The 14,581-nt window shown below is 47.8% G+C and overlaps 1 protein-coding gene across 1 annotated transcript in view; it reads left to right on the forward strand.

Annotated features, from left to right (window-relative positions):
* The window catches only part of slc4a1ap (solute carrier family 4 member 1 adaptor protein), a 209,883-nt gene that overhangs the window by 72,930 nt on the left and 122,372 nt on the right, over positions 1 to 14,581 (forward strand). Inside the window, exons 7-8 of the mRNA XM_078399941.1 lie at positions 1,417 to 1,577; positions 4,461 to 4,530. Of these exons, the coding sequence (XP_078256067.1) occupies positions 1,417 to 1,577; positions 4,461 to 4,530 (231 nt within the window). The remainder of the gene's footprint in view (positions 1 to 1,416; positions 1,578 to 4,460; positions 4,531 to 14,581) is intronic.

Below are 14,581 nucleotides of genomic sequence, written 5' to 3' on the forward strand. Positions count from 1 at the left end.
CCTTAGTTTTTGTGACATTCAAGAGAATACAGAATACAGAATGCCTTTATTGTCATTCGATACCGAACGAAATTCAAGAGGAGGCTGTTGTCCTGACACCAGAGTGCCAGATCAGCCACCTCCTCCCGGTAGGCCTTCTCCTCGTTATCGGAGATCAGGCCCACCACCACAGTGTGTCCCTCTAAACTAAACAAAAATACCAAACTAAAATGGTTGGACCAAGGCCAGAGATGAACACACGTGAGGTGTCAGGCAAACGATTAGAGAGTTGAGTTGAGTAGAGGTTGTAGAGGTGTGAATTGTAGGTAGGGAGGGAGGAGGTGAGGGGAAAGATAGGGAGTGGGTGCTTATGAGGGGAAGCGAAGGGGAAGGTGGGTGTAATTCCATCCTTCAATGCGCACCCCTTAAAAAAACTGCACATTGTGGGTCAACTAAGATTTGTACAGCTTCACTGTCATTCTTGACTGTTTTATTTTAATATAAGTCTCGACATCACCGTCTACATCTCTCGTTTCCCTGTCCTGAGACTTTCGGTCTGAAGAAGGGTGTCTCGACCCGAAATGTCACCCATTCCTTTTCTGCGGAGAAGCTGCCTGACCCGCTGAGTTACTCCAGCATTTTGTGTCTATCCGGTTTAAACTAGCAACAGCAGTTCCGTCCCACACGTCCTCTACATTATTTCAGTGATACAGGGGATGAATTGAAACTGAATTGAAATGGACTAATAATCACATATTATGTTTAAGCCGTTTGTGTGAAGTTCGCATCAAGTTCCCTTTTCCCGGAGCACTTTTCAACATTTGAAAAGTTAACTCACACACTGCTTCTTCATGAATATTCACACAAAAGAAAAATCCATATGAACAAAATAACTGCAGATGCTGGTACAAATCGGGGGCATTTATTCACAAAATGCTGGAGTAACAGCAGGTCAGGCAGCATCTCAGGAGAGAAGGAATGGGTGACGTTTCGGGTCGAGACCCTTCTTCAGACTGATGTCAGGGGGGCGGGACAAAGGAAGGATATAGGTGGAGACAGGAAGACAGTGGGAGATCTGGGAAGGGGGAGGGGAAGAGAGGGACAGAGGAACTGTCTAAAGTTGGAGAAGTCAATGTTCATACCACTGCTGCCTAGGCGAAATATGAGGTGCTGTTCCTCCAATTTCCAGTGGGCCTCACTATGACACTGGAGGAGGCCCATGACAGAAAGGTCAGACTGGGAGTGGGAGGGGGAGTTGAAGTGCTCAGCCACCTATACTTGACTGTCTGAAAGAAAATAATTCCGCACATGTGACAGTAAAAGCACGATTGAATCATTGGTTGAAAGCTTCATATAGATTTTACGCCCCAATTCTTAAGGGCGGTGCCAATTGTCCACTTTTAGTAAGAGGCTCACACTTTGTTTCTTTTTCACCAGTTTCCCGGAAACGCAAGTCTAAAAACTGGGAGGCCGAGGATTTCTATGACAGCGATGAAGATACCTTCTTAGACCGGACAGGAGCCATCGAAAAGAAACGACTCAACAGAATGAAGAAAGCTGGGAAGATCGAGGAGAAAGCGGACACCTACGACTCGCTGGTGAAGCTCGAATGTTTTCTTTTAACTACGTGCTCAGTCACTGAGTCTATGGGCGGAGACTCAGAAGCACACCAAAGGATGTGCTCGATCAGGGACAGCAACAATCAGGGCAGCTGACTGTTTCTGCCTGAAGCTCGAGCATCAAAACCGTTTCACCTGTTGGCAGCCAGATGCGGATGATGCGAAGATAGGTGGAGGGGCAGGTAGTGCACGAAGGAACTGCAGATGCTGGTTTAAACCGTAGACACAAAATGTTGGAGTAACTCAGTGGGACAGGCAGCGTCTCTGCAGAGAAGGAAGGGGTGACCTTTCGAGGATCAACTTCTGGTCAGGCAGGTGGGACAGGCAGCATGTATGGAGAGAAGGAATGGGTGATTCAATAGACAACAGACAATAGGTGCAGTAGGAGGCCATTAGGCCCTTCGAGCCAGCACCACCATTCAATAAGATCATGTTTCGATAAGATCCCATAATCTTATATGTTTCAATAAGATTCCTTCTCTCCATATTCTTTCTCTCCACAGATGCTGCCTGTCCCACTGAGTTACTCCAGTATTTTGTGCCTATCTGCAGGGGCAGGTAGTGTCGAAGACGCTGGAATCAGCGGAAGGATTTGGACAAGTTGGGAGAGTGGGCAAAGATATGGCAGATGGAATGCAGCCTTGCAAAGTGTGCGGGCATGCATTTTAGTAGTAGGAGTAAAGGCCGAGACTGTTTTCTAAATGGGGAGAGGGTTCAGAAGTCGGAGTTGCAAAGGGACTTGTGAGTCCTGGTGCAGCATTCCCAAAAGGTTAATTGGCAAGTTGAATCAGTAGGAAGAAAGATAAATGTAATGTTAGCATTCATTTTGAGACGACTAGAATAGAAAAACTGTGATGTAATGGTGAGGCGCTGGTCAGACCACATTTGAAGTATTGTGAGCAGTTTTAGACAATAGACAATAGGCAATAGGTGCAGGAGGAGGCCATTCGGCCCTTCGAGCCAGCACCGCCATTCAATGTGATCATGGCTGATCATCCACAATCAGTACCCCGTTCCTGCCTTCTCCCCATACCCCCTGACTCCGCTATCCTTAAGAGCTCTATCTAGCTCTCTCTTGAATGCATTCAGAGAATTGGCCTCCACTGCCTTCTGAGGCAGAGAATTCCACAGATTCACAACTCTCTGACTGAAAAAGTTTTTCCTCATCTCAGTTCTAAATGGCCTACCCCTTATTCTTAAACTGTGGCCCCTGGTTCTGGACTCCCCCAACATTGGGAACATGTTTCCTGCCTCTTAACGTGTCCAACCCCTTAATTATCTTACACATTTGGGCCCCGTATCTGAGGAAGGATGTGCTGGGTCTGGAGAGGGTCCAGAAGAGGATTACGAGAACGAACCCACAAATGATTGTGTTAACGTATGATGAGCGTTTGCCGGCACTGGGCCTGTACTCGCTGGAGTTTAGAAGGATGAGGGGGGACCTCGGTGAAACTTACCGTATAATATATATTTCTTTATTTGTCCCACACCGGGGAAATTTACGGTGTTACAGCAGCAAAGTGGATAACAAGAGATCATTCATTATAAATAAAAGCAAAGACAAGGATAAATTGTCATCAGTTTACTGTGTATTCCTTAACTGTTACTGTTGACTCGTCTGCTGGGAGCAGTGCTGGTTGTGCAGTCTCACAGCAGCGGCAAGGAAGCACCTCCTATATCTCTCCTTCACGCACTTGGGGTGAATGAAAGGCCTGGATAGAGTCAATGTGGAGAGGATGTTCCATCCCGATTACGGGTGCTGTCTGTACGGAGTTTGTACGTTCTCCCCGTGACCTGCGTGGGTTTTCTCCGGGTGCTCCGAGTTTCCTCCCACGCTCCAAAGACGTACAAGTTTGTAGGTCAATTGGCTTATGTAAAATTGTAAATTGTCCCTAGTGTGTGGGATGTTGTTCGTGTACGGTATGATCGCTGGTCGACTCAGACTCAGTGGGTCGAAGGACCGGTTTACATGCTGTAACTCTAAAGTAAAATCTAAAGTCTACTCAGGTACTGCTTTAATGTGACTTTAAAAACATTTGACCACAATTGTATTCAGACTCTTGCGAAGAGAGGTGAAATCTCTGTAACCATGCATGCCTGAATGTAGTAAGATCTGAAGAAAATACACCCGACTTCAAAGGATTGACAAATGCTCCCTGCCTTTTGTTATTGATGGCGCAGCGGTAGAGTTGCTGCCTCACAGCATCAGAGACCCAGGTTTGATCCTGACTACGGGTACTGTCTGCATAAGAAAATAACTGCAGATGCTGGTACAAATGAAAGGCCTGGATAGAGTCAATGTGGAGAGGATGTTTCCACCAGTGGGAGAGTCTAGAACAAAAGGGCACAGCCTCAGAATAAAAGGATGTCTGAAGAAGGGTCTCGACCAGAAACGTCACCCATTCCTTCTCTCCTGAGATGCTGCCTGACCTGCTGAGTTACTCCAGCATTTTGTGAATAAATACCTTCGATTTGTACCAGCATCTGCAGTTATTTTCTTACACTACCTTTAGAAAGGAGATGAGGTGGAATTCCTTTAGTCAGAGGGTGGTGAATCTGTGGAATTCATTGCACAATTTACTTACAGGTTTGTAGGTTAATTGGCTTTTGCAAATTGTAAGTTGGCCCTAGTATGTAGGATATTGTTCGTGCATGGGTTGATCATTGGTCGGCACAGACTGAGTGGGCCGAAGGGCCTGTTTCCCCACTGTAATTCTAAAATATGATTAGACTTTACTTTCAACTTTCAGGATGCGAATCATTGTTTGCGCCACATGCATGTTTGATATTTAGTTTTGACTATTTGTGTTCTACGTCAACCCAGTTCTTTGTGTAATAAGAGTTGCAATTTTACTTTTGCAGGTTGCCAAGTTGGCTGACTTGGAAAGAAAGCTGCGTGATATTGAAGAAAATCTGAAGATATCTGGCAAAGGTAAGCATCTTCCATCTGAAGAGGAGCAATGTACACGAATGCACCAGAATTATTTATCCAGGGTTGCCTTGATACTTAGCAAAATAGTTGTTAAGATTGTAAGTGAAAGGCTTCACTGCCAGGGTTTCAACTTCAATATAAATTCAAGAAAGAGTTAGATGCTTTCAAGAAAGAGTTAGATAGAGCTCTTAATGATAGCGGAGTCAGGGGGTATGGGGAGAAGGCAGGAACGGGGTATTGATTGTGGATGATCAGCCATGATCACATTGAATGGCGGTGCTGGCTCGAAGGGCCGAATGGCCTACTCCTGCACCTATTGTCTATCGTCAATTGTCTATGAATTTAATAATACTGGATTTTATTTGCTTGTCACAATACCCGAGCATTTCCCTGATTTTTACAATACACAATAGTGATACCTCAATCTCAAGAGCATCCAGTTTGGGAACACGGCAGAGGCCACGCTGAACAAATATGCTGGTTTATTCCAAAGATAGTCACAAAGTGCTGAAGTAACTCAGCGGGTCAGGCAGCATCTCTGAAGAACATGGATGGGTGACGTTTCACAGAGTGCTGGAGTAACTCAGCGGGTCAGGCAGCATCTCTTAAGAACATGGATGGGTGACGTTTCACAGAGTGCTGGAGTAACTCAGCAGGTCAGGCAGCATCTCTGAAGAACATGGATGGGTGACGTTTCACAGAGTGCTGGAGTAACTCAGCGGGTCAGGCAGCATCTATGAAGTACATGGATGGGTGACGTTTCACAGAGTGCTGGAGTAACTCAGCAGGTCAGGCAGCATCTCTCAAGAACATGGATAGGTGACGCTTTGGGTCAAGACCCGAAGCGTCACCTATCCATGTTCTCCAGAGATGCTGCCTGACCCGCTGAGTTATCCTAGCACTTTGTGTCGTAGAAACATAGAAAATAGGTGCAGGAGGAGGCCATTTGGCCCTTCGAGCCAGCACCGCCATTCATTGTGATCATGGTTGAACATCCACACCTTTTGTGCCAATAGACAATAGACAATAGGTGGAGGAGGAGGCCATTCGGCCCTTCGAGCCAGCACCGTCATTCAATGTGATCATGGCTGATCATTCTCAATCAGTGCCCTTTTAAAGATTTAGAGATACAGCACGGAAACAGGCCCTTCGGCCCACTGGGTCCGCGCCGCCCAGCGATCCCCGCACATTTGCACCATCCTACACACACTAGGGACAATTTTTACATTTTTTTTAATTAACCTAGCCAATTAACCTACATACCTGCACGTCTTTGGAGTGTGGGAGGAAACCGAAGATCTCGGAGAAAACCCACGCTGGTCACGGGGAGAACGTACAAACTCTGTACAGACAGCACCCGTAGTCAGGATCGAACCTGAGTCTCCGGCGCTGCATTCGCTGTGAGGCAGCAACTCTACCGCTGCGCCACCGTGCCGCCCTTTTGTGCATTATGCAGCATCGGCAGTTCTTTATTTCTATGTTACCAGCATTTTCTGAGTTTATCATCGATTCCCAGCATCTTCAGTTTTTCCGATTTAGACTTTACTTCGAAGTTTCTTATTTTTTGTTGTGCTTCACGATTTTTGGTGACATTGCCTGGTAGCCAATGCACTATCGCACTTTGAATGAAAGTTCTGCCAAGCTTACCAAATAGTGAAAGGCCTAGATAGAGTGGATGTGGAGAGGATGTTCCCACTAGTGGGAGAGTCTAGGACCAGAGGGCTTAGCCTCAGAATTAAAGGGCGATCCGTTAGGTAGGAGATGAGGAGGAATTTCTTCAGTCAGAGGGTGGTGAATCTGTGGAATTCTTTGCCACAGACGGCTGTGGAGGCAAAGTCAGTGGATATTTTTAAGGCAGAGATAGATAGATTATTGATTAATACGGGTGTGAGGGGTTGTGGGGAGAAGGCGGGGGAATGGGGTTAGGAGGGAGAGATAGATCAGCCGTGATTGAATAGCGGAGTAGACCTGATGGGCCAAATGGCCTAATTCTACTCCTGTCACTTATGACTTTTCTTCTCAGTTATGAGGCCCAGTGGGATTTGAACCACAGCAGTTTTACCTTTGTCAATCGCTTCCTCTCTTTCAAGCCTTAAGCAGGACCTCCGATCTTTTTCAAAGCAAAGTGAATGAATGGTGATTCTGTGGAATTCATTACCACAGACAGCAGTGGAGGTCAAGTCTTTGGGTATCTTTAACGCAGAAATTGACAGGTACTTGATTAGTAAGGGTGTCAAAGGTTATGGGGAAAAGGCAGGAGAATGGGGTTGAGAAGAAAAGACAGATGAGCCATGATTTAATGGGGGAGTAAACTTGATTCATAATAAGGGCGGCACGGTAGCGCAGCGGTAGAGTTGCTGCTTTACAGCGAATGCAGCGCCGGAGACTCAGGTTCGATCCTGACTACGGGTGCTGCACTGTAAGGAGTTTGTACGTTCTCCCCGTGACCTGCGTGGGTTTTCTCCGAGATCTTCGGTTTCCTCCCACACTCCAAAGACGTACAGGTATGTAGGTTAATTGGCTGGGTAAATGTAAAAATTGTCCCTAGTGGGTGTAGGATAGTGTTAATGTACGGGGATCACTGGGCGGCACGGACTTGGAGGGCCGAATAGGCCTGTTTCCGGCTGTATAGATATGATATGATATGATATATAATAATTCATAATTTAATAATAATGGACTAATTCAGCTCCTATGTCTTAAGAGCTTATGAATATCCACAATCCTCGAACCTTAAATGTTTGAAATGACCAGTTGTCTTAATCGCACCTAGGTAACTTCTTGAGCCCAACGTGTTGTGCATTTCCAATATTTAGTGCTTAGTTAGAGATACAGTGCAGAAGCTGGCCTTTCGGCACACAGTCCGTGCCGACCAGCGGTCCCCGTACACGAATCCATCCTGCACACGAGGGACAATTTTTACCGAAGCCAGTTAGCCAACAAACCTGCACGTCTTCAATGTGTGAGGTGTCAAGTTAGGAACAGGGGACGTACAACGAGATCTGGGTGTCCTAGTGCATCAGTCACTGAAAGGAAGCATGCAGGTACAGCAGGCAGTGAAGAAAGCCAATGGAATGTTGGCCTTCATAACAAGAGGAGTTGAGTATAGGAGCAAAGAGGTCCTTCTGCAGTTGTACAGGGCCCTAGTGAGACCGCACCTGGAGTACTGTGTGCAGTTTTGGTCTCCAAATTTGAGGAAGGATATTCTTGCTATTGAGGGCATGCAGCGTAGGTTTACTAGGTTAATTCCCGGAATGGCGGGACTGTCGTATGTTGAACGACTGGAGCGACTAGGCTTGTATACACTGGAATTTAAAAGGATGAGAGGAGATCTTATCGAAACGTATAAGATTATTAAGGGGTTGGACACATTAGAGGCAGCAAACATGTTCCCAATGTTGGGGGAGTCCAGAACAAGGGGCCACAGTTTAAGAATAAGTGGTCGGCCATTTAGAACTGAGATGAGGAAAAACGTTTTCAGTCAGAGAGTTGTGAATTTGTGGAATTCTCTGTCTCAGAAGCCAGTGGAGGCCAATTCTCTGAATGCATTCAAGAGAGAGCTAGATAGAGCTCTTAAGGATAGCGGAGTCAGGGGGTATGGGGAGAAGGCAGGAACGGGGTACTGATTGAGAATGATCAGCCATGATCACATTGAATGGCGGTGCTGGCTCGAAGGGCCGAATGGCCTCCTCCTGCACCTATTGTCTATTGAAATCGGAGCACCTGGGGAAAAGTCACGGGGAGTACGTACAAACTCCGTAGTCAGGATCGTACCTGGGTCTCTGGCGCTGTGAGGCAGCAACTCTTCCGCTGCGCCACCGTGTCTCACATTTCTTTTTTAGAATTTCCAGCAAATGCGGTTTTTGTTTTGTTTTTGCACCGAACCTTATTTTTCCTAATTATCGTGAGGTAGAGGTAGAATGAAAATCTTGAATCCAGCGGTATCGCAGGCACACAGATTCAGACAACACACAAAGCATAAATCATATATAAATCACACAAGACGTTGGAAAGGAAAACTCTGCAAAAACAAGACATCAGTGCAGTAACGCAATTAGAAAACACTAGACCAAGTGGACACGTTGGGCCCAAACCTCTCCTGCATTGGTGCAGCACCCTCTCCTCCCCCACTTCTCCTGCCTTCCCCCCTCCCTCCTCCCTCGTCCCTCCTCCTTCGCCCCTTCCCCTCCCTCTTCTCCCCTTCCCTTCCCCTTCCCCTCCCCTTCCTCTCCCCTTCCCCTTCCCCTCTCCCCTTCCCCTCCCCTCCCCCTCTCCCCTTCCCCTCCCCCGTCCCCTCTCCCCTTCCCCTCTCCCCTTCCCCTTTCCCTCCCCCTCTCCCCTTCCCCTCTCCCCCTCCCCTCCCCCCTTCCCCTCCCCTTCCCCTCTCCCCTTCCCCTCTCCCCTTCCCCTCCCCTCCCCCTCTCCCCTCCCCTCTCCCCTTCCCCTCTCCCCTTTCCCTCCCCTCCCCCTCTCCCCTTTCCTCTCCCCTTCCCCTCTCCCCTTTCCCTCCCCTCCCCCTCTCCCCTTCCCCTCTCCCCCTCCCCTTCCCCTCCCCCCTTCCCCTCCCCTTCCCCTCTCCCCTTCCCCTCTCCCCTTCCCCTCTCCCCTTCCCCTCTCCCCTTCCCCTCCTCTCTTCCCTTCCCCTCTCCCCTTCCCTTCCCCTCCCCTCACCCCTTCCCCTCTCCCTTTCCCCTCTCCCTCGCCCTTTCCCCTCCCCCCTCCCATCCCCCCCCCACTCCATCCCCCTCAAACCCCCTTATCCTCCCTCCTCCCCCTCCCTTCCTAGGAGATAGATTTAAACTTTAAAATGTGAATAACTTTAAAAATATAACACCAATTTCAATGAAACTTCTCCAATGAGCACCGAAGGGACGACGGTGAGTAAGGTGGGCCTAAAATTGTCGCGCTGTCGTGCACTGTTTTGACTGTAGTTCAGGAACAAACAAACAAACAAACAAACAAACAAGAGTCTGAGTATATAGATGTCCATGGTGGTGCCTAACCTCTGCGGCTGAGCTAGGATTAGGGTTATGCAAATTGGTTCACAGACTCGATGGGTGTAAAACATCAGTTGTGGGATTTCAGGCTTCTGTACATCCTTTGTCATCGCCAATATAATGGCGTACGCGAAAATATATAAGGGTGGCACAGTGGTACAGCGGTAGAGTTGTTGCCCCACAGTGCCAGAAACCCGGGTTCCATCCAGACTACGGGGGCTGTCTGCACGGAGTTTGTACGTTTGTGCGTCCCTATGGCCACCTGGGTTTTCTCCCAAGTGCTCCGGTTTCCTCCCACACTCCAAAGACGTACAGGTTTGAAGGTTAATTGGATTCTGGAAATTGTAAATTGTCCCTAGTGTGTAGGATAGTGCACAGGGTGATCGCTGATCAGGCGGACTTGGTGGGGCCGAAGGGCCTGTTTCCACGCTGTATCTCTAAAGTCTAAATGCGTGGAGGCATAGGCTTGTATACATTGGAATTTAGAAGGATGAGAGGGGATCTTATTGAAACATGTAGGATTATTGAAGGATTGGACATGTATGAGGCAGGAAACATGTTCCCGATGTTGGGGGAGTCCTGAACCAGGGGCCACAGTTTAAGAATAAGGGGTAGGCCATTTAGTATTTAATTAAGTATTTATTCCCAATGCCAAAGTAAACATTTGTTCTTTCACCAATGAGCAAGAGGACTAAATACTAATTTCAGTCGAACGGAGGTACACAGATTGGATATGTCTTCAAATGGTGAGGGTTAGACAAACTGATCACTCATTTATAAAATACCATTTGACTCCATCTACACTTCACAATGTCCCAGAAACGAAGCCATCGTAAATAAAGACTTGTCCCAGCCCTGGTCATTCCATCTTCTTTCCCCTCGTGCCATGCAGAATATACTTCTGGTGTCACTGTGGAAGTGGATTGGGAGAGTGTGAGATGGGAATATCTTCTGACATTTCAGAAGATACTTCTGAAAGCGCGCACCACCAGACTCAGGAACAGTTTCTTCCTCTCTGTGATCAGGCTTTTGAATGGACCTTCCTTCAGCTAGTGTACTGTCCGGTTCACCTCTACCCCATTGCGGACATTGGACTTAGTCTGTGAAACTGGTGTGTTGCAATGCTGAGAACTACACATGGGTTTGACTTGAATATATTTATGTATAGGGGGCGTGGCTGCGTTCTGCAGCTGTGGCTCACCGGCAGTCTCTGTCTTTTTTTTTTTTTTTTGTCTATTGTCATCGTTTAAATGTATCTTTTGATTTATTTTTAACTCTGTATATGTGGGGGGTGGGGGAAACCTTTCTTTCCAATCTCCTCCTCAACGGAGATGCGACCTTTACCGTGTTGTGTCTCCGTTCGTGCTACGGCCTAACACCATGGAGTCGGCGGCCTTCAGCTGGGATCGACCTTGAAGACTCCGGTCGCAGGGCCTGGACTTACCATCTTGGAGGCTTCGGCCGTGGGCCCTGCAGACCGCAACATCGGGAGTTCGCAGGTCCCTGGCTGGCGACCGGCTTGCGGGAGCTCCAGCCGTAGCAACTTCGACCGCCCCGGAGCGCGAGGTTCGATCGACCCGCTCGCAGGCCCCTCATCGCCCTGCGTGGCTCGGCCGCGGCACTTTCCATCGCCCGGTGGGGGCTCAGGACCTTCATCGGCCTGCTAGGCTCGGCCCTGGGACTTTCCATCGCCCGGTGAGGGCTTCAAAAGTTGGGAGACTCGATCGCCTCGTGTCACCACGGGAGAAGAATGAGGAGGAGATAAGACTTTTCTTTGCCTTCCATCACAGTGAGGGTGTGCCTGGAGCAATCACTGTGATGGCTGTTTGTGTTAAAATTGTAATTGTGTGCCTTGTGTTCTTTATTGTCCACTGCCGGACCCTGACGTGAGAGGACGCTGGCGATATTTGTTCGCCGCTTCTCCGTCAGGATAGTTCATCTGTTTGTTTTTATGTCTTGACTGTTTTTGTAAAGCGTCTTTGAGCATTTGGAAAAGCGCTATAAAAAATAAATGTTTATTATTATTATTATTATTATAGTATGTAGGAAGGAACTGCAGATGCTGTTCAAAAAGCTGGAGTAACTCAGCGGGTCAGGCAGCATCTCTGGAGAACATGGATGGGTGACGTTTCACAGAGTGCTGGAGTAACTCAGCGGGTCAGGCAGCATCTCTGGAGAACATGGATGGGTGACGTTTCACAGAGTGCTGGAGATCAGTCTGAAGAAGGGTCTCGACCCGAAACGTCACCCATCCATGTTCTCCAGAGATGCTGCCTGACCCGCTGAGTTACTCCAGCACTCTGTGAAACGTCACCCATCCATGTTCCTCAGAGTTGCTGCCTGACCCGCTGAGTTACTCCAGCGCTCTGTGAAACGTCACCCATCCATGTTCCTCAGAGTTGCTGCCTGACCCGCTGAGTTACTCCAGCACTGTGTGAAACGTCGCCCATTCCTTCTCTCCTGAGATGCTGCCCGACATGCTGAGTTACTCCAGCATTTTGTGAATAAATACCTTCGAGTGTGTAACTAAGATTGCCTGTGGCACTTCTTTCTCGGAAGCACCACACCCAGAACTGCTTTAATAAAAAGCTTTGAGCCATTCACTGTTGGGACTCTTACAGGAAGAGTGCTTAGAATCTCGCTGCTAAACAGCAGCCAGCACCCATGAAACTATACTCCAGAAAGAAGCAATCTCCTGGAAACTGGAAGGAAAAAAAAATCTGAAGCCATTAACCAAGGGTTTATGTATAACATTATCGGTTTTGTTCCACTTGGTTAGCTCGTTGATGATTTTCCCTAAGGATGATTAAAAAAAAAACATTCTACTTCGAGAGCTTCTTATCAGCTCCCTCAAATGTCTCCAAAATGGTTTGCATTGATGGAATTACATTATAGGTAAAAGACACAGCCATCTTGTTGCAGACCCAGGGACCCAAACTCTGTAAACAAATGAATAATGAGTTAATCAATTTTTGGTAGTGTTGGTTAAGAGGGAAATATGTCACTGACACTGAGATGGGGCTCCATAAACAGCTGGTGCTGAATAATTCCTCGCATTATTGCTGTCTCTGCACTAATGACGATCCAGCCCTCGCAGTGAGCCTCTTAGTAACGACTTACATCTTGTACAAGATGCGTGCCTGGGTTCCCAAACTGCAGCCTGGCACATCCCTCTGGTTAGCGAGCTGTGTGGCCGTTTTGAGGTTTGAGCTGGGTTTGTTCTTTTCCGACCGGGGTTCCTATCGATTACATGATTACGCAGTCCGAGATTTGTGCTTTTCATCGCAGCACTCGGGGAATGCTGCACGCGCAGAGGTGTCATCCTTCAGATAAGAGATTAAGCCAGCGCCTGTGATTTATGATATCTTGTGGGCGTTATTCACAGAATAACAAGAGAATGAATGCTTCATGTGCCTTGGGCATTACTCCACCACACCGGTCGGATGTTTCCATTAGCAGGAGCTTGCTCTGCCCAAATTGCCCATACAAGTTGATTCTATTTTAATTCTGGTATTTATTCACAAAATGCTGGAGTGTCCCTGGAGAACATGGATGGGTGACATTTCACAGAGTGCTGGAGTAACTCAGCAGGTCAGGAAGCATCTCTGGAGAACATGGATGGGTGACATTTCACAGAGTGCTGGAGTAACTCAGCAGGTCAGGCAGCATCTCTGGAGAAAAGGAATAGGTGACGTTTCACAGAGTGCTGGAGTAACTCAGCGGGTCAGGCAGCATCTCTGGAGAAAAGGAATAGGTGACGTTTCACAGAGTGCTGGAGTAACTCAGCAGGTCAGGCAGCATCTCAGGTGAGAAGAAATGGGTGACGTTTCGGGTCGAGACCCTTCTTTGGACTGAAGGGTCTCGACCCGAAACGTCACCCATTCCTTCTCTCCTGAGATGCTGCCTGACCCGCTGAGTTACTCCAGCAATTTGTGAATAAATACCTTCGATTTGTACCAGCCACTGCAGTTATTTTCTTACACTATTTAAATTCTGATTCTTTCGCACGTGAAACATTTCTGGAAATCCATGAGACAGCATCCTCTCACCTTAAAGTTAGAGGGCATAGCTTTAAGCTGAGAGAGGCAAAGCTTAAAATTGCCTGGGGTGGTGGTGGATCGTGTGGTGGGCCTGATCTCCGATAACGAGGAGAAGGCCTACCGGGAGGAGGTGGCTGATCTGGCACTCTGGTGTCAGGACAATAGCCTCCTCTTGAATGCCACAAAAACTAAGGAGCTGATTGTGGACTTTAGAAGGGCTAAACATCCGATTACGTACACGCCACTGGAGTTAAATGGGATTACTGTGGATAGGGTGAGCAGCTTTAAATACCTGGGAGTCCACATCACAGAGGATCTGACATGGACAACACACATTGCCGCACTGGTGAGTAAGGCAAGGCAGCGCCTTTACCACCTCAGACAGCTGAGGAAATTCAGAGTGTCTCTGAGGATCCTTCAGTGCTTCTACTCTGGGGCTGTAGAAAGCATCCTGTCCAGCAACATCACAGTCTGGTTTGGGAACAGCTCTGCCCAGGACAGGAAGGCCATGCGGAGAGTAGTGCGTTCGGCTGAACGCACCATGGGAACTACACTCGCCCCCCTGCAGGACCTATACATCAGGAGGTGCAGATCCAGAGCCAGCAACATTATGGGGGACCCCTACCACCCCAGCAACGGACTGTTCCAGCTGCTACGGTCAGGCAAACGCCTCCGCTGTCACGCTGTGAAAACAGAGAGGATGAGACGGAGTTTCTTCCCACAGGCCATCAGGACTGTTAACTCTCATATCACCAGGGACTAATTTAATTTACTGTATTAATTTATTTTTTGTGTTAAAAAAAAAATTCTATTCAGTTTTGTAGTTTTAGCACAATCCACTTTCATTTCACTGCACATCTTGTATATGTATGTGACAAATAAACTTGACTTGACTTGATGAGGAATGAGGAATGAGGAATGGGCATTCGAAAAGCATAGACACTGAAATGTTGGAGTAACTCAGCGGGACAGATATTATCTCGCGATTGAAGAAATGGGTGACATTTCGGGTCG

The sequence above is a fragment of the Rhinoraja longicauda genome, chromosome 5 (genome assembly GCF_053455715.1).
Source record: "Rhinoraja longicauda isolate Sanriku21f chromosome 5, sRhiLon1.1, whole genome shotgun sequence".
Classification (NCBI taxonomy): Eukaryota; Metazoa; Chordata; class Chondrichthyes; order Rajiformes; family Arhynchobatidae; genus Rhinoraja; species Rhinoraja longicauda.